This window comes from Salvelinus namaycush, chromosome 18 (assembly GCF_016432855.1).
Source record: "Salvelinus namaycush isolate Seneca chromosome 18, SaNama_1.0, whole genome shotgun sequence".
Classification (NCBI taxonomy): domain Eukaryota; kingdom Metazoa; phylum Chordata; class Actinopteri; order Salmoniformes; family Salmonidae; genus Salvelinus; species Salvelinus namaycush.
This window is the reverse complement of record NC_052324.1, coordinates 24157873-24179130: the sequence shown is the minus strand read 5'-3', so window position 1 is coordinate 24179130 and position 21258 is coordinate 24157873. Positions and strand designations below refer to the sequence as shown.

Sequence of the window (21258 nt, the reverse complement as noted above, 5' to 3'; positions counted from 1 at the left end):
ACAGATGCAGATCGGGACTCCCTTTCTCTCTCCTTCCCTCCCTCCCTCTCTCTCAGCGTCTTTCTTGGCAGGCGGAAGGGGGAATATGATTATCCAGCAGGGGAACTGTTTCATCAACACCTGGAGCTGATCATGAAAATAGGGGGGTTTATGTACTGTGCTGTGTGAGGATGTACACAGGGTTGTTCTCTCTCTGCTGCCTGCCAGGCTGGAGGGTTCTCTCTCTCTGCTGCCTGCCAGGCTGGAGGGTTCTCTCTCTCTCTGCTTCCTGCCAGGCCGGAGGGTTCTCTCACTCTGCTTCCTGCCAGGCTGGAGGGTTCTCTCACTCTGCTTCCTGCCAGGCTGGAGGGTTCTCTCACTCTGCTGCCTGCCAGGCTGGAGGGTTCTCTCACTCTGCTGCCTGCCAGGCTGGAGGGTTCTCTCACTCTGCTGCCTGCCAGGCTGGAGGGTTCTCTCGCTCTGCTGCCTGCCAGGCTGGAGGATTCTCTCTCTCTGCTTCCTGCCAGGCTGGAGGGTTCTCTCTCTCTACTTCCTGCCAGGCTGGAGGGTTCTCTCTCTCTGCTTCCTGTCAGGCTGGAGGGTTCTCTCTCTCTGCTTCCTGTCAGGCTGGAGGGTTCTGTCTCTGCGGCCTGCCAGGCTGGAGGGTTCTCTGTCTCTGCTTCCTGCCAGGCTGGAGGGTTCTCTCTTTCTGCTGCCTGCCAGGCTGGAGGGTTCTCTCACTCTGCTGCCTGCCAGGCTGGAGGGTTCTCTCGCTCTGCTGCCTGCCAGGCTGGAGGATTATCTCTCTCTGCTTCCTGCCAGGCTGGAGGGTTCTCTCTCTCTGCTGCCTGCCAGGCTGGAGGGTTCTCTCTCTCTGCTGCCTGTAAGGTTGGAGGGTTCTCTCTCTCTGCTGCCTGTAAGGTTGGAGGGTTCTCTCTCTCTGCTTCCTGCCAGGCTGGAGGGTTCTCTCTCTACTGCCTGCCAGGCTGGAGGGTTCTCTCTCTGCTGCATGCTAGGTTGGAGGGTTCTCTCTCTCTGCTGCCTGTAAGGCTGGAGGGTTCTCTCTCTCTGCTTCCTGCCAGGCTGGAGGGTTCTCTCTCTGCTTCCTGCCAGGCTGGAGGGTTCTCTCTCTCTCTGGTGCCTGCCAGGCTGGAGGGCTCTCTCTCTCTGCTGCCTGCCTGCCAGGCTGGAGGGTTCTCTCTCTCTGCTGCCTGCCTGCCAGGCTGGAGGGTTCTCTCTCTCTGCTGCCTGCCTGCCAGGCTGGAGGGTTCTCTCTCTCTGCTGCCTGCCTGCCAGGCTGGAGGGTTCTCTCTCTCTGCTGCCTTCCAGGCTGGAGGGTTCTCTCCCGGTTGCCTGCCAGGCTGGAAGGTTCTCTCTCTCTGCTGCCTGCCTGCCAGGCTGGAGGGTCCCCTCTCTCTGCTGCCTGCCTGCCTGCCAGGCTGGAGGGTTCTCTCTCTCTGCTGCCTGACTGCCAGGCTGGAGGGTTCTCTCTCTCTGCTGCCTGCCTGCCAGGCTGGAGGGTTCTCTCTCTCTGCTGCCTGCCAGGCTGGAGGGTTCTCTCTCTCTTCTGCCTGCCAGGCTGGAAGGTTCTATCTCTCTGCTGCCTGCAAGGCTGGAGGGTTCTCTCTCTCTGCTGCCTGCAAGTCTGGAAGGTCCTCTCTCTGCTGCCTGCCAAGCTGGAGGGTTCTCTCTCTCTGCAAGGCTGGAGGGTTCTCTCTCTCTGCTGCCTGCAAGGCTGGAGGGTTCTCTCTCTCTGCTGCCTGCAAGGCTGGAGGGTTCTCTCTCTCTGCTGCCTGTAAGGCTGGAGGGTTCTCTCTCTGCTGCCTGCAAGGCTGGAGGGTTCTCTCTCTCTGCTGCCTGTAAGGCTGGAGGGTTCTCTCTCTCTCTGCTGCCTGCAAGGCTGGAGGGTTCTCTCTCTCTGCTGCCTGCAAGGCTGGAGGGTTCTCTCTCTCTGCTGCCTGCAAGGCTGGAGGGTTCTCTCTCTCTCTGCTGCCTGCAAGGCTGGAGGGTTCTCTCTCTCTCTGCTGCCTGCAAGGCTGGAGGGTTCCCTCTCTCTGCTGACTGCAAGGCTGGAGGGTTCCCTCTCTCTGCTGCCTGCAAGGCTGGAGGGTTCTCTCTCTCTGCTGCCTGCAAGGCTGGAGGGTTCTCTCTCTCTGCTGCCTGCAAGGCTGGAGGGTTCTCTCTCTCTGCTGCCTGCAAGGCTGGAGGTAACTAACCAGGAGTCTGGATGAATACAGGCTGCCACTACAGTTACAGTAGGATTTCAGGCTAGCTTTCTCCCTCTCTGTTCACTCTCGCTCTGTTCTCTCTCTCTATTCACTCTCTCTCGCTCTTTCTTTCTCATCCTCTCATGGAGCCTAGTAATATGTAACTCCTCGACAGACAGACGCAGATGGACAGACAGACAGGATAGACAGAACAGGAGAGCAGTATGTATTTTTGTAAGAACCAAACACGTTGTGCTGGTGAACTGGTAAAAGCAACGGGTGGCCACTGTGTGTTAGGGGTCACCAGCTGGGTGTTGGCGAACGGTGGCAATTCAACATTAAGAACTGTCAAGCCATGAACAGAAATGATGGTCGATGTTCTGGTAAGAGGCGATAGAACGGCCACCCGTTGCTTTTAACACTAGGAGAGCCGAGAGCGTCATGTTGACTCAAAACAAATGTACTTTATTTTATTACTCTGGCATTTTTAAAGTCATGTCCCCCCCGGACTTGACTTTTCCTAAATAAGTCTATATAACTCACTGTCGTTGTTAAATGGTAATATCACAAACAGAATTTGTGTTATAAGAAATTAAGACATGTCATTGTTTCCCCACTGCCCTTCATATGCAACACTCAAAGCACAGTAATACTGTATATTTGAACTCAAAATATGCAATTATGTTCTATTGAAATTAAATCATCTTAAATTCATAATGTTTCTCAAGATATGCCCTTAACAAATGAATAATGAATGATCTTTGTGATGGTGTTTATTTAATGGATTTTAACACTTGAATTGTGGTGTTTCAGTGACTTTTCATTTGTATGCTACATATAGCCTACTGTTACATAAACTAATGAAAACGCTATTGTGTTCTTTGAAATACATTTTATTTTGTATTATAATGTTGCCTAAGACCTTCATAAAAACAAACAAATAATTATTTTGCAATACCATACACAAAATGTATTTATTACTGTCATTGGCTCAAAGGTGAGTCCCTCGAGGCCAGGCTTTTCTAGTGTTAACTGTTCTTCAGCACTGTCTGTTTTATTCTACAGCAGTGATATTTTCACCGACACACAGAGAACAGTTGGGTAAGAAGATCAAGGCAATACCAAATGCAAACAGGGTTTGTGGGAGAGAGTTCTGTGATATTATTTGTATTCTCCCTCTCTCTCACCAGCATGTCTTTTCATCCATATTGACTTGAAGATTTTCATTGCGATGTGTTTGTTTGTGTGTGTGTGTGTGTGTGTGTGTGTGTGTGTGTGTGTGTGTGTGTGTGTGTGTGTGTGTGTGTGTGTGTGTGTGTGTGTGTTTGTGTGTGTGTGTGTGTGTGTTTGTGTGTGTGCCAGAGTTTGTGTGTGTAATTGTGGTCTCATTCCACGCCTTGTGTAAAGAGAGTGCTCCTGTTGGCTTTCTGTGTGTGTGTGTCCTCGTTTTGTAACATGTAACAAAGTGGTCTGTCTGAAAGGAGCGAACACATAGATGTGTATATAACCCCCATAATGCAGAAGCTGAGAGAGAGAGAGAGAGATACCTAATAACATGGTATTTCTGCCAAAATGAGTCATATGTGTTAGATCTCTTTCTCACTGTTCCTGACAAACTGGTTGCAGAAGTCCATAATGTACTAACTACATATCTCACATGTGTATTTATCTTCACACAAAATATTGTTTAAGATTGAATATATCAAGGACACTTCCGTAGTGTTTCTACAGACGCAGTCAGTTTAACATTGAATTCAGGAACTGCTTGATTTACGTGCATAGTATATCTACAGTTGAAGTCGGAAGTTTACAAACACTTAGGTTGGAGTCATTAAAACTCGTTCTTCAACCACTCCACAAATTTCTTGCTAACAAACTATAGTTTTGGCAAGTCGGTTAGGACATCTACTTTGTGCATGACACAAGTAATATTTCCAACAATTGTTTACAGACAGATTATTTCACTTATGATTCACTGTATCACAATTCCAGTGGGTCAGAAGTTTACATACACTAAATTGACTGTGCCTTTAACCTCTCTAGGGAATGTGGGACGGTACACCTCGTCAACAGCCAGTGAAACTGCAGGGCGCCAAATTCAAAACAACAGAAATCCCATAATTTAAATTCCTCAAACATACAAGTATTTTACACCATTTTAAAGATACACTTGTTGTAAATCCAGCCAAAGTCTCCGATTTCAAAAAGGTTTTACGACGAAAGCACACCAAACGATTATGTTAGGTATGAGCCAAGTCACAGAAAAAGACAGCCATTTTTCAGCCAAAGAGAGGAGTAACAAAAAGCAGAAATAGAGATCAAATGAATCACTAACCTTTGATGATCTTCATCAGATGACACTCATAGGACTTCATGTTACCCAATACATGTATGTTTTGTTCGGTAAAGTTCATATTTATATCCAAAAATCTGAGTTTAGGCGGGACGCTACTGTCACACTTGGCAAAAAGCCAGAGAAAATGCAGAGCTCCAAATTCAAATTAATTACTATGAAAATTACTATAAAATCACACTTTCATTAAATCACACATGAAAGATACCAAATTAAAGCTACACTGGTTGTGAATCCAGACAACATGTCAGAATTCAAATAGGCTTTTCGGCGAAAGCAAACAATGCTATTATCTGAGGATAGCACCATAGTAAACAAAGAGAGAGAAGCATATTTCAACCCTGCAGGCGCGACACAAAACGAAGAAATAAAAATGTAACTCATGCCTTACCTTTGACGAGCTTCTGTTGGTGGTACTCCAATATGTCCCATAAACATCACAAATGGTCCTTTTGTTCGATTAATTCCGTCGATATATATCCAAAATGTCCGTTTGAGCCAGAAAAACACCGGTTCCAACTTGCTCAAACGTGACTACAAAATATCTCAAAGGTTACCTGTAAACTTTGCCAAAACATTTCAAACTACTTTTGTAATACAACTTTAGGTATTTTGTAACGTAAATAATCAATAAAATTGAAGACGGGATGATCTGTGTTCAATACAGGATTAAAACCAACTATAGCTAGCTTTTTTTATTTTATTTTTTAAAGTCATTTAGCAGACGCTCTTATCCAGAGCGACTTACAAATTGGAAAGTTCATACATATTCATCCTGGTCCCCCCGTGGGAATTGAACCCTGGTCCCCCCGTGGGAATTGAACCCACAACCCTGGCGTTGCAAGCGCCATGCTCTACCAACTGAGCCACACGGGACCTTTTCTGACCTTTCTTTCTGGTCACGCGCTTCTATCTAACAGGACACTTCAAGTGACTCTCGTTCAAGATGGCCGTACTTCTTCATTACACAAAGGAATAACCTCAACCAATTTCTCAAGACTGTTGACATCCAGTGGAAGCGGTAGGAACTGCAAGCAAGTCCCTTAGAAATCTGGTTTCCCAATGAAACCTCATTGAAAAGAGAGTGACCTCAAATACAAAAAAAATATGAATGGTTTGTCCTCGGGGTTTCGCCTGCTAAATAAGTTATGTTATACTCACAGACATGATTCAAACAGTTAAAGAAACTTCAGAGTGTTTTCTATCCAAATCTACTAATGATATGCATATCTTATCTTCTGGGGATGAGCAGCTGGCAGTTTAATTTGGGCATGCTTTTCATCTAAAATTCCGAATGCTGCCCCCTACCCTAGAGAAGTTAAACAGCGTGGAAAATTCCAGAAAATTAGAAGTTTCTGATAGGCTAATTGACATAATTTGAGTCAATTGGAGGTGTACCTGTGGACGTATTTCAAGGCCTACCATCAAACTCAGTGCCTCTTTGCTTGACATCATGGGAAAATCAAAAGAAAATCAGCCAAGACCTCAGAAAAAATTTGTAGACCTCCACAAGTCTGGTTCATCCTTGGGAGCAATTTCCAAATGCCTGAAGGGACGACGTACATCTGTACAAACAATAGTACTGTCACGTTCCTGACCTTATTTCCTTTGTTTAGCCTTGTTTAGTTGGTCAGGACGTGAGCTGGGTGGGCATTCTATGTTATGTGTTTCTATGTTGGGTTCATTGTATTAGCCTGATATGGTTCTCAATCAGGGGCAGGTGTTTTACGTTTCCTCTGATTGAGAACCATATTAAGGTAGGCTGTTCTCACTGTTTGTTTGTGGGTGATTGTTGCTGTGTCTGTGTTTGTTTCACCACACGGTACTGTTTCGTTTCGTTCGTTCGTTTGTTCTTACCTGTCCGTGCGTTCATGTTTTATGTTCTCAAGTTCAGGTCTGTTCACGTCGTTTTGTTATTTTGTATTTTGTCAGTGTTCTGTTTTGTTGGATATCATTAAAATTCGACATCATGAACATTCACCACGCTGCGCCTTGGTCCTCCTCTCTTCCACCGAAAGACGAGCGTTACAAGTACGCAAGTATAAACACCATGGGACCACGCAGCCATCATACCGCTCAGGAAGGAGACGCGTTCTGTCTCCTAGAGATGAACGTACTTTGGCGCGAAAAGTTCAAATCAATCCCAGAACAGCAAATGACCTTGTGAAGATGCTGGAGGAAATAGGTACAAAAGTATCTGTATCCACAGTAAAACGAGTCCTATATCGACATAACCTGAAAGGCCGCTCAACAAGGAAGAAGCCACTGCTCCAAAACCGCCATAAAAAAGCCAGACTACGGTTTGCAACTGCACATGGGGACAAAGATCGTACTTTTTGGAGAAATGTCCTCTAGTCTGATGAAACAAAAATAGAACTGTTTGGCCATAATGACCATCGTTATGTTTGGAGGAAAAAGGGAGAGGCTTGCAAGCCGAAGAACACCATCCCAACCGTGAAGCACGGGGACGGCAGCATCATGTTGTGGGGGTGCTTTGCTGCAGGAGGGACTGGTGCACGACACAAAATAGATGGCATCATGAGGAAGGAAAATTATGTGGATATATTGAAGCAACATCTCAAGACATCAGTCAGGAAGTGAAAGCTTGGTCACAAATGGGTCTTCCAAATGGACAATGACCCCAAGCATACTTCCAAAGTTGTGGCAAAATGGCTTAAGGACAACACAGTCAAGGTATTGGAGTGGCCATCACAAAGCCCTGACCTCAATCCTATAGAAAATGTGTGGGCAGAACTGGAAAAGTTTGTGCGAGCAAGGAGGCTTACAAACCTGGCTCAGTTACACCAGCTCTGTCAGGATGAATTGGTCAAAATTCACCCAACTTATTGTGAGAAGCTTGTGGAAGGCTACCCGAAACATTTGAACCAAGTTAAACAATTTCAAGGCAATGCTACCAAATACTAATTGAGTGTATGTAAACTTCTGACCCACTGGGAATGTGATGAAAGAAATACAAGCTGAAATAAATAATTCTCTCTACTATTATTCTGACATTTCACATTCTTAAAATAAAGTGGTGATCCTAACTGACCTAAGACAGGGAATTGTTATTAGGATTAAATGTCAGGAACTGTGAAAAAACTGAGTTTAAATGTATTTGGCTAAGGTGTATGTAAACTTCCGACTTCAACTATATATACACAGAGTATACCAAACATTAGGACCACCTTCCTAATATTGAGTTGCACCTCCTTAAATCCTTCTTTAACCTGTCTCCTCCCCTTCCTTTAAACTGATTGAAGTGGATTTAACAAGTGACATTAATAAAGGATCATAGCTTTCAACTGGATTCACCTGGTCCGTCTATGTCATGGACATTTTTTGTATACTCAGGGTATATACCCATTACTCAAGGAGTGGAACAAGCGCTTTGCTTCCACATGAGAAAATACTGCAGCTGACAATGAATGAGCGGTAAAAGTAGAAATGTAAATGAGAGAGCGATCCCCTAGCGTTGCGTAACCAACTCTTATCTTAACTCTATGATCTTGGCCAGCTACTGCTTATTAGTCTGCTGCCAAAACTCAAACAACAACAGTCCAAGTCCTTATTTGGATTTCTTCTCACACGAAAGCTCATATTTGACAGACAGACAGACAGCTCTGTCTGTCTCCACTGAAGAAACCTTCCGAGATATGATCAGCGGCTGAGGCCCGTCATTGACTTCTGAATTGCAGAAAGAGGCTGATCCACAGAGGGAGACCAAGGAAGGCAGAAAGAGGCTGATCCACGGAGGGAGACCAAGGGAGGCAGAAAGATGCTGATCCATGGAGAGAGACCAAGGGAGGCAGAAAGAGGCTGATCCACGGAGGGAGACCAAGGGAGGCAGAAAGAGGCTGATCTACGGAGGGAGACCAAGGGAGGCAGAAAGAGGCTGATCCACGGAGGGAGACCAAGGGAGGCAGAAAGAGGCTGATCTACGGAGGGAGACCAAGGGAGGCAGAAAGAGGCTGCTCAACGGAGGGAGACCAAGGGAGGCAGAAAAAGAGGCTGCTCAACGGAGGGAGACCAAGGGAGGCAGAAAGAGGCTGATCCACGGAGGGAGACCAAGGGAGGCAGAAAAAGAGGCTGATCTACGGAGGGAGACCAAGGGAGGCAGAAAGAGGCTGATCCACGGAGGGAGACCAAGGGAGGCAGAAAGAGGCTGATCCACGGAGGGAGACCAAGGGAGGCAGAAAGAGGCTGATCTACGGAGGGAGACCAAGGGAGGCAGAAAGAGGCTGCTCAACGGAGGGAGACCAAGGGAGGCAGAAAGAGGCTGCTCAACGGAGGGAGACCAAGGGAGGCAGAAAGAGGCTGATCTACGGAGGGAGACCAAGGGAGGCAGAAAGAGGCTGCTCAACGGAGGGAGACCAAGGGAGGCAGAAAGAGGCTGATCTACGGAGGGAGACCAAGGGAGGCAGAAAGAGGCTGATCCACGGAAGGAGACCAAGGGAGGCAGAAAGAGGCTGAACCACGGAGGGAGACCAAGGGAGGCAGAAAGAGGCTGATCCACAGAAGGAGACCAAGGGAGGCAGAAAGAGGCTGATCCACGGAAGGAGACCAAGGGAGGCAGAAAGAGGCTGATCCACGGAGGGAGACCAAGGGAGGCAGAAAGAGGCTGATCCACGGAGGGAGACCAAGGGAGGCAGAAAGAGGCTGATCCACAGAGGGAGACCAAGCGAGGCAGCAGCACTGGCAAGTAGCAGCCGTCTCAATATCTTATTTCAGGCTGGGAATAGAGCTCTGCAGTGATTATTGTTAGTATCACTCCAACCAGAAAGACTATTCCCCTCAGAGCTAATGTTCCTATCTCACATTTGTAGCAAGGAGCATGTTGACAACTGTTATACTAATTGCTTTCACAGCTAGTCATTTATAAAGAAAACATGCTCTGAGACCCTCTATGGAGCTATAGCCAGTCACGGCATCTCTCAGAATAAATGCTCAAACCCTGAAATCATGAGAAAGACTGGAGGCCGATCTGCTTTGATTTTCACCCAATCAAAATAACAGGTTCACCATTCATGATGTCATGGCAAGACAAAAACTAAGTGGACGTTGATGCTAGTGAAATAAAGACTCCTTTATCGTTCTCCGCTCACTCATATAGGCGTACATAATCAGGTATTAACATAAGATGTTGGTGATCACTAGATCATGCCGATACTAATAAGTTGTGAGAAATAGTGGATGTTTGGTTGACCTGCAAGACGGTCTAGGTAGCATGGTGACAGTATGCATTAGCAAAACATTGACTATTATTGGGTTCTCTCTACTGCACTGTACTGAATGTGCCAATGGTAAATAAAATGTCAAACTGCCTCTGTATTTACTACTTCATTCTGAAAGCGAGCATTAGACTAAGTCTTGTGTTGTGAGCTTAGGGAGATGATTTGAGGGGGATTTCGTTAAGGCCCTACTCAGCAAAGCCAACCAATAGACCAGTTGAACTTGATGGGCCCAAGTCCCTGGAAAATGAATAATTTTTGCATACAAGCACATTTTTAAAGGGATTCACTTGAGAGATGTTGATGTAACTGTACAAGTATGAACAAGCAAGCCATTCACTGTCTGTTCTACTGCTCTCTCAGTCAATGAGTGGACTAGGCCAAAAGGAAAAAACACTTACAGGCACTTACTGTTCTTTCTACTTATGTTTCATGATTTGTAATGTAAATCTTTCTCAGGCCTCATTGCCAGCCAGTCATTTAATTTTCTGCAGCCAAATGCCACAATATGTGATCCTAAATTGCAAGGGTGGCAAACAGGGAAACACGTATTATTTCAATAACTACCCTTTTTATTCAACGCTGTATCATTGATTATGAGTGAAAGAGCAGAGAGCAAAGCAGAGCCTGGTCAAACTCAAGAAATCCCATAAACAGAAAGCAAAGCAGCCAGTGGATGAACAGGCAACTTTAACCAGTCAGAAGTCTAATCCTTCTCACCAGGCTTCAGGACAACATCTTAATCACTTGATAATTGCATCCTGCCACTCGCCACACAAAGCAGACCAAGAGAGAAAGGAGGAAGATACAACCCAGCAGCACAACACATCTAGAACACTGACAGTGACATTAGCCAGACTGTTCAATACCTCTCATAGGGAAACAACGACCAAATGAAGAGGGAAACAAAAGGAAAAGCCAGCAGCAGCACACACCACATCTACTACAGTGACAGTCACAGCAACCAAGCTATTCATTACTTCTCATAACGGACAATGAAGACTGTTCCGCAGGGGGACCATAAGGGCTGTATGTAACCTCCGCCCCACACATCCTCTGGAGAGAACAAGCGCTTCCTAGGGAGGATATTTAGATCATTTGTCAATATATTGGGCACACAGCCTCAGCAGCACAGCCAAAAGGATGCTATCTCTCCACTTTCTCTCCACTATCGAGCATGACAGTACACACACACACACACACACACACACACACACACACACACACACACACACACACACACACACACACACACACACACACACACACACACACACACACACACACACACACACACACACACACACACACACAGCACAGCCAAAATGTTTATCTCTCTTACTCTCTCTCCGCCACGGGAGAGATGGGTCCCATGGGCCTTAAGAAGCATTTCTTCATGGGACGTGTCAGGCTCTGAGCACCGACGCCTCCGGGGGCCTGCCTGTTAATTAAAAGGGGAGTTGTTGTTTGTCACCGGCTGGCAGCATACAGTATGATGCACTACAGCCATCACTATGAGTGTAACGAAAACACTGAGCGGTATTGCAACATGATGACCATACAACACAGTTTAACAGGCCTCTGGATCCAGAGACCAAATGGTATACTTAGGCAATAAGGCACGAGGGGGTGTGCTATATGGCCAATATACCACATTTAATGGCTGTTATTACGCACGACGCATCGCGGAGTGCCTGGACACAGCCCTTAGCCATGGTATATTGGCCATATAGCACAAACCCCAGAGGTACCTTATTGCTATTACCAACGTAATTAGAGCAGCAAAAATAAATGTTTTGTCATACCTGTGGTACACGGTCTGATATACCACGGCTGTCAGCCAATCAGCATTCAGGGCTCGAACCACCCAGTTTATAATGTTGCTTTATGGCTTGTCGTTCAACACAAGTGTTGAGTTGTTATAAATACAGCTTTTAGCAACATCCCAACACTGAACAAGTTACAAGTCTCTAGACCAAATACTATACTGTTGATGTACGGCTTGTACGGTTTGTTCATCCAACACACTGCTGAATTGTTACAGATGCAGCTTCATTTACACCTGCTATAAGGCTTCGAACACACCGACAGCGTCAATGCGCAAAATAGTATGCAGCATCAGCTGGATGTGTGCAACAAAAGTTTAACATTCACCTTCCGCTACCATTTCTGTCAAGCCGTCTACTCATACAGTTTAACGCATACGTTCAATAAATCCAACATCTGCACCACACCAAAAGCACTGCAACTGCCTCTGCAACACAATGCTGCACAGCAAACGCAGCGTTTCATTGGAAATTAATGTACTTCTGGTGTACCAAAATGCAATGACGCTGTCGGTGTGATCGAATCGTAAGAGGAAGCAGTAGGCTACTGGCTGATTGTTTATGACAAGAGAAAATATACTATTTTAAGGGATATAATGTAAGACAGTGTAATAACACATGTTAACACACAATCTGTGTTAATGTGACAATAAACAGGTCAAAATCCCCCTCCATTACAAATGACTACTGACGGTTAGAGAGAAAAAAGTCAATTCAAGCCTAAACAGTTAAACATAAGGATCAACTCTGTGTGGATTAGAGAGGGGGATTTGCCACTAGTATCAACGTCACACAAAGAGAGGAGGGAAATATCACATCTCATTTCTATTATGGAAGGTGGATAATGGCAATATTTTCTTATTGTTTCTGTTAGTACATTACCCACGGGGGGACTTTTGAGGGGCTTTAACAGTATTGTATAATTGTCTTAATAGGCATTTGAGAGAGGGCTTTTTATTCTACATGCCTCATCTCCTCACTGACATTTCCAGTCACTATAGCATAGCCATGTTTGACAAAGTAGGCATGTCTTGTTTGTACGGTTAATTTACATAGGTAAGTGGCTTTCCGGGTGAAATGTGGACTCAAAACAAATAAACAAATTATAATCAAACGTGGCCAATGTGGTGGATTGGTTTCTACCATAATGAACTAAGCTATGAGAGCAGAGCAGGTTCCCGCATACATTACACACAACATAAGCTCCAAGAGCAGCAGGCAGCTTTATTCTTTCAATCCAAGGCTGCAATATTACCCACTACTGAAACATGTTTAACGTGAAAGCAAAACACTCACATTCACATAAACATTGTGTACAGTATTGTTGAGCAGCAAGCTATAGAGGTTCAATGAACCCAGAGAAAATGTGAGTTTGATCTCAATATACTGTGAAAGTGCCCAGTCTAATCAGTCTCAATGGCCTGTCATGAACAGGGAGGCCTGTATTGACCATCAGTGAATTATATGAGGTTAAGAACACTCTCTCAACTGTACTGTGTTTATTAGAGAATGATGCAATAGGTCAATGTGTTATTGAATGGCTAATGGTGCCGTGTCAGTTGTATAATTGATAGGAAATTAGCATTTAACATTCCTGCTTGGCCCTTTCACATATGCTTTCCAGATGTGGGTCCAACCCACACTTAGCTCCATACAAAGTATAACTAACTACCATCAGCCCATTTTCATGCAAATCTGACAACTACTGTTTAGAGAACTGTTTTACTCCATTTCCAACCATTTTAATTGAATTGATTTATGAAAGCTTTATCATGCCAGATTATATATACAGTATATCAAAAAAGTGAGTACACCCCTCACATTTTTGTCAATATTTGAGTATATCTTTTCATGTGACAACACTGAAGAAATTACACTTTGCTACAATGTAAAGTAGTGAGTGTACAGCTTGTATAACAGTGTACATTTGCTGTCCCCTCAAAATAACTCAACACACAGCCATTAATGTCTAAACCGCTGGCAACAAAAGTGAGTACACCCCTAAGTGAAAATGTCCAAATTGGGCCCAAAGTGTCAATATTTTGTGTGGCCACCATCATTTTCCAGCACTGCCTTAACCCTCTTGGGCATGGAGTTCACCAGAGCTTCACAGGTTGCCACTGGAGTCCTCTTCCCCTCCTCCATGATGACATCACGGAGCTGGTGGATGTTAGAGACCTTGTACTCCTCCACCTTCCGTTTGAGGATGCCCCACAGATGCTCAATAGGGTTTAGGTCTGGAGACATGCTTGGCCAGTCCATCACCTTTACCCTCAGCTTCTTTAACAAGGCAGTGGTCGTCTTGGAGGTGTGTTTGGGGTCGTTATCATGTTGGAATACTGCCCTGCGGCCCAGTCTCCGAAGGGAGGGGATCATGCTCTGCTTCAGTATGTTACAGTACATGTTGGCATTCATGGTTCCCTCAATGAACTGTAGCTCCCCAGTGCCGGCAGCAATCATGCAGCCCCAGACCATGATACTCCCACCACCATGCTTGACTGTAGGCAAGACACACTTGTCTTTGTACTCCTCACCTGGTTGCCGCCACACACGCTTGACACCATCTGAACCAAATAAGTTTATCTTGGTCTCATCAGACCACAGGACATGGTTCCAGTAATCCATGTCCTTAGTCTGCTTGTCTTCAGCAAACTGCTTGCGGGCTTTCTTGTGCATCATCTTTAGAAGAGGCTTCCTTCTGGGACAACAGCCATGCAGACCAATTTGATGCAGTGTATTGCGTATGGTCTGAGCACTGACAGGCTGACCCCCCACCCCTTCAACCTCTGCAGCAATGCTGGCAGCACTCATAAGTCTATTTCCCAAAGACAACCTCTGGATATGACGCTGAGCACGTGCACTCAACTTCTTTGGTCGACCATGGCGAGGCCTGTTCTGAGTGGAACCTGTCCAGTTAAACCGCTGTATGGTCTTGGCCACCGTGCTGCAGCTCAGTTTCAGGGTCTTGGCAATCTTCTTATAGCCCAGGCCATCTTTATGTAGAGCAACAATTCATTTTTTCAGATCCTCAGAGAGTTCTTTGCCATGAGGTGCCATGTTGAACTTCCAGTGACCAGTCAGTATGAGGGAGTGTGAGAGCGATGACACCAAATTTAACACACCTGCTCCCCATTCACACCTGAGACCTTGTAACACTAACGAGTCACATGACACCGGGGAAGGAAAATGGCTAATTGGGCCCAATTTGGACATTTTCGCTTAGGGGTGTACTCACTTTTGTTGCCAGCAGTTTAGACATTAATGGCTGTGTGAGTTATTTTGAGGGGACAGCAAATTTACACTGTTATACAAGCTGTACACTCACTGTCACGTTCCTGACCTGTTTTCCTTGTTTTTGTATGTGTTTAGTTGGTCAGGGCGTGAGTTGGGGTGGGAATTCTATGTTATGTGTTTCTATGTTGGGTTAAATGTGTTGCCTGATATGGTTCTCAATTAGAGGCAGGTGTTTGACGTTTCCTCTGATTGAGAACCATATTAAGGTAGGCTGTTCTCACTGTTTGTTTGTGGGGTGATTGTTCCTGTGTCTGTGTCTACCACACGGGACTGTTTCGTGTTTTCGTTCGTTTGTGTAGTCTGTACCTGTTCGTGCGTTCTTCGTGTATATGTAACTTCTCAAGTTCAGGTCTGTCTACGTCGTTTGTTGTTTTGTAGTTTGTTTAAGAGTTTTACCGTCTTCGTCTGTCTGTAAATAAATTCATTATGTCTTCATTCAACGCTGCGTTTTGGTCCGACCCTTACTCCTCCTCCTCATCCGAGGAGGAGGCATTAGACAGCCGTTACACTCACTACTTTACATTGTAGCAAAGTGTCATTTCTTCAGTGTTGTCACATGAAAAGATATACTCAAATATTTACAAAAATGTGAGGGGTGTACTCACTTTTGTGATATATATATAAATATATATATTTAACCTTTATTTAACTAGGCAAGTCAGTTAAGAAGAAATTATTATTTACAATGACGGCCTACCCTGATTAGCTGTCTGGCTGAGTACAGCATTCATTCACTTGTAGATGTCACTGAAGGAAGCGACCCTACAGACAGCCTATGCACTGCTCTCCTGGTGGGATCAGATCCTATCTGAGAAGCACTTCGCTCAGACTTCCCAGAGGCCTTCATAGTCAGCACCTGTCAGACTGCCATAAGCAGCGAGCACCGGAGGCACGCGTACACATACCTTTCACATCAGAGCATATAATGCACACACGTGCTCACACACACACACACACGTGCTCACACACACACACACACACACACACACACACACACACACGTGCTCACACACACGTGCTCACACACACGTGCTCACACACACGTGCTCACACACACGTGCTCACACACACGTGCACACACACACACACACACACACACACACACACACACACACCAGGCCTCTCTCCATCACCCTCTCCTACACACTTCCATGCACTTCACCCTCTGCCCCTCTTAGACACTATCTTCGTTCACACAAAACTCTAGTAAGTGGCATGGAAGGCCTAAGTTAACGGAAGAGTAATGTAATTACTGAGGACCCTGACAGGTTAACATTTACATTTACATTTAAGTCATTTAGCAGACGCTCTTATCCAGAGCGACTTACAAATTGGAAAGTTCATACATATTCATCCTGGTCCCCCCGTGGGAATTGAACCCTGGTCCCCCCGTGGGAATTGAACCCACAACCCTGGCGTTGCAAGCACCATGCTCTACCAACTGAGCCACACGGGACCACATTAACCTTGTTAACAGAGGGGAGGTGACAAATCAATGACAAGCTCCCAGTGAGTGAACAGTCCTTTGGACATTTATGTCCACAACACCAACAAAAAATAACATATCTTGGACAATATTTCATACTTATGTATGGACTCAAATCTAGTAATAAGCCAATAGGTCAAGCTATGTAATGCAGTCTATTGTACCATGCTGGTGGTATTGTCTCTGTGGGGAACAAGTAGCAATTACAACTGACTGTGTTGCTTACACTCAACTGAGTAGAGTAGTAGCAGGTGTCTATGGGTTTAGTTCCTGACCTTTGCAGCCACAGTCAGCCACTAACAGGCTAAGGAATTATTGCAGATACTATGTAAGTAGGTACACAGGTATTACCAATACAAATGTCAACTTTGAAGACTTCAACTGTACTTGGAAAGATGTTTCACGTTATTCAATTATACAACGGGTGGCATTCCATCCTGTGTCTGTTCCACTAGTTACCACTGGCTAAATCTGTTTCATGTTATTAGAATAGATCATAATGAGATCTAAGGACAGTGGTTACTTGTATCAAATTCACAATCTCATTTGTAGACTTCAACTTCACCTGAGGTTTAATCACCTTCAAAGCAAATAGAAACACATAATCAAAGACACATTGCACATGTTGGACCATCCAATGAATATGCACACTCCATATGGGCATATGGTTATAGAGGCATAAAATTATGGAAATTGTGTAGTAAAGAGTAAGAAATCTAAAGGGGCTGCAGACCCATGTTGCATAGAACAACAAAAGGCATAACTACAAGGACAAGCCAAAGATCTACAATTCATTCCCCTCCTCAACACGCAGAGAAAACAGCACATGTTTATATGCTGTCAAACAAACCGTTATGTCAGAGCATGTCATGAATAGCACCTCATTAGTCAAGCTGAAAAGTTATGCTCTTATGCAAATTCTGACGTGTTTGACATGTGTAATTATAAGCCAATCCCCTTACCTCCAGACAGTCCAGGCTGACGAAACTGGCAATGGCAAATCCATCAATGATATCCTCTTCTTGAGAACTGGACTCTCGTCTCTTTCGACGAGGGGGACGTGAGGCTCTGGAAGAAGGTGTCGAGTGTGGAACCTTTTTACCATTCTGGGAGGCGAGATCCCTCCCAGGACTTTGCTCCCTATCTGAACAAGATGAAGGGTTTGGACTGCGGGCATCCCTGCCCACTGCCTCCCGTCTCCGTACCCTCTCACGTTTGGAACGGGATCTCCGGCTCTGCTTCAATTTTCCATCCATTTTAAAAATGTTGCAATGACAAAATCACTCTAGAGCGCCTAACGTAAAGCGGATTCCCTGTGCGAAATAAGATACTATTGTGCTATCACGAGGAGATACGCATGTATAAATAATACATATATATAATAAGATTCACGGAATGACCTTGAATATTTCTCCCGAATACAATAAACAAATGTTAAAATATTCCATGCAGGCGAGGAAGAAGGAACGCAAATCCTCACGTATTTGAAGCGATCCGATACTATAAGGTCGACGCGTTCTTTACATAAGCAGGTGTAAAACGGCGAAATACTTCAAATGTATGCATTCCACTTGCTTTGCAACTTTGTTGCATTGGAAAAACACAATGTTAATAGCTGCATACCACAGACAGCGCAGAGAAATAATGTCGCTGCCCGTTGTTTTCCACTACCCAATCCATGATCCGCTGTCAAAAAAGGACTATAGATAACATTCGTCAAAATGCGTATTAGGTGCTTAATTAACAATTATGTATGAGATAATACATAACTGGATAATCCTCTCTGCATTGGCGAGTTTCAACGGTTAACCATATTCCTCTGACAAGTTCCGCCGTAGGGTAAACCTTTGCGCGATAAAAGCTACGAGGGCAGGGATTTCCAAGTCTTTCGCTACTTATGCGCAATATTTTCAAAATGATCCTCCGTTTAGCTACTTCAGCATACGACCATCCACTGCATATGATCAAACCCCATAAGCCAAAGGCATCGGCTATTCCAGGCCCGCGTAAGTTATAAATCCACTCTTGAATTCCGTCCTTGGTTGTTCAGTTACTCGTGTCTCGTCGTATTTTTCGTTTTCACATAATGCAAAGCTTTGATAAGTGTCCTTAAAGCGGCTGAGTGATTAAAATCTCCTCTCCCCTCTTTTCCCTACATCTGAAATTAGTGTGCAGTAAAAGCCTCAGAGAGCCGAGATAACTGACGCACTTCCGCCACCTCTGCAAATTACCAGAAGGAAGTGAGCTAGTTTATACTTCTAAATCACGCACAGTAACTTTGTCATGAGGCATAGGCTACACTATTCGCATTACTTTTGTGTAATGCGGCTGGCTACACGTAGTCCTACAGTATGTCTGTCGCAGCCTACGGTCCATGTAGTCGCCCCACTCTGACGTCCTACTGTCAGCGAATAGAAATGCAGCCCAACACTTTAGGCTAGAAAACCTTTCCAACTATGATTCGTGATTTGACTTGCGCTTGTGTGGGGTCAGAAGATTGGCGTTATTCATCTCTTTCATCATTCATTTGATCTATTTGGATACTTGCCAAATTGAATTGTGTGGCACTCTCCAGTGGTGTCCATTCTCCACTACTGATGAATCATGACATGTCATATGTTCTGTAGTGTACATCTCCGTTACCAAGCGCTCAGTTGCAGATAGTCTACTTCACTGAAGCTTATCTTTCTGCACTTCACCTCATCAGATATTTGCCTGGGAAACAAGAGTATGGTTTTTGCATTTCAGGCTCGGTTTACTACCAGCCTTTAGTGCACACAGTCAAATTGTAAGGGAAGAGACAGCCTACTATATAAAAGCACATAGCATAAGGCTCAACCTCAAGCCCATCCCTGGTGCAAAGTTATTACATAGGCCTACAGTATTATTGATGTGTAGGCCTGTTTAGTGCTTGAATAAGGCTAACAGTATGTCATGATAAGTATTACTGGTGCAGGACTATCAAAAACTGAAAGAAATATCACAATTAGTGCAGGAAATGGGTATATACAGTATGTAGTAATTATCACCAATTCAGTAGGAAATTGTAGTAAATGTTGACCAAAGAGAACCCCAATCGTTTAGTAGGGTAATAAAGTCTCTGAAGACTTAGTGCATTATTATACTCATGCTAGTGCAACCTCTGGCGTTGTAGAGTGATATTCTCTCTCTGTTGAACTGCTTTGTATGAAATAATTCAGTAAAGAGATTAGAGAAGGGACAGGTATGGAGGAGAGGAGCAGAGCCTCTGGATTAGAGGGGAGAGATTACCTCTGTTTTCCTAATGCCACTGTATTTCCTGGTAACCTATACAGACTGACTGAGCCTCACATCGCTCTCATTCAAATGAATACATAACTCTCTTTGAAATGATTTACCATTCTACTGTATAAGCACATAAGAGTGCTGTCAAGATTTTAGAATGTTAGATGGTAGACATGTTTTTAATTTGTTTACGCTCTCTTGATAAGAGGCATAAAGTACATTTCCACACAAAAAGCACATCAGGAGTCAGGATTTAGTTACACTCAATTGGGGGTAAAATGCTTGGAAAAGTCAGAATTGTTTGTGGTGATTACAGAGGCAACATGTTTATCGAATTCGTTTGTTTATTTAATCCATTGAAAATCCCCACAGTAATTTAAACCATCTGTACTATATATGCTTGATTTGAAGATTGAGTGTCTGGTGGCATAAATTAGACATCCCAATCTGTGGCCTAGTTGCCTCTGAGGAATGACTGAGGAAGAAAAACACAAGCCTATGTTTAATAACTATGGGGTTTTTAGTTGACTGTATGACATGTCATAGAGTAATTCAGTCTTTTTCTGGCAAAATACTCAACATGAAAGTGCCTAGGGGCTGCAACCTAGAGAAGTTAGAGAAACCCCCTGTCTGGAGAGGGGTAGGCCCAGTATTCCATGATATAAAATATTAACCTCTTAGCTATACCAAACCAGAGCTTCCATTCTCCCAGTCGCTAGAAACTCTCTCTTATTCAATTCTCTCTCTCCATGTTGTCTTTCTCTGTGACTGTAGGCTATCACATCACAAGTGCTCTTCCAGCCTAATTTGAGCACATTCATGTCTGTTTCTTTTGATTAAACACTGTTATGTTCTTTTATACTGTCTACTGTTACATTGTATTGAAATACTGTGGTATTCTTTTGTATCTTCTAATAAAAATGCTACAATAATGCTATAATACTGTAATATTAGAATGATACTGCTACTGCTGTCCCTGCTTGCTTCAAAGACATCATCTGTCTGTTGCTGTAAAGGTTTCATGCCTATCCAAGGACAATCAAGTTGGATAAAATAAATAATAGATTATCCTTACTCTCCAAGGCTGATAGTGAAAGCAGCAGTCAATAATTTAATGAACTGGTTATAAATCTAAGAGCCTTTGGATATTTCATACCATGGAGGAACAAAGTTTAATCAAACAGAAAGATTGACCTGGGAGAGGTGTGTATGAAAAGAAAGGAGCAGAATTTATTGGCAGCCCATGAAAAGCCAATTCAGTTTTTATCACAGGCATCATTCAGGGTGAAATCAGTCATCTGACCTGCTATTTTAGTGAAATAAACAGAGTTAAGAGATTGACGTGGATAAATGTCACGATAAATGTCATAATAAAAAAGTACAGCTGGTAAGAAATATAAACAGACAGTTTTTTACTCTTTCTTTCTTTTGTTTTTCCTACTGCTGGAAGTACACTCTTAGAAAAAAAGGTTCCTCTGTGCAAAGGGTCCTACATGGAACCCCAAAAGGGTTATTCAAAGGGTTCTTCCATGGGGCCAACCGAATAACCTTTTTTGGTTCTCGATAGCACGTTTTTCTAGATAGAGTGTAGACTTCAGTCCAAAAATCCCCCGTTTTA

The 21258-nt window shown here is 44.2% G+C and overlaps 1 protein-coding gene across 5 annotated transcripts in view; it reads right to left on the bottom strand.

The window, feature by feature from the left end:
• The window catches only part of LOC120063255 (autism susceptibility gene 2 protein-like), a 462402-nt gene extending 443689 nt beyond the window's left edge, over positions 1-18713 (bottom strand). For all 5 annotated transcript variants that reach the window (XM_039013504.1, XM_039013509.1, XM_039013505.1 and 2 more), the window contains exon 1: positions 17339-18713. In XM_039013504.1, coding sequence (XP_038869432.1) covers positions 17339-17632 — 294 coding nt within the window. In that variant the 5' untranslated portion in view covers positions 17633-18713. The remainder of the gene's footprint in view (positions 1-17338) is intronic.
• Between the last annotated feature and the right edge of the window lie 2545 nt (positions 18714-21258).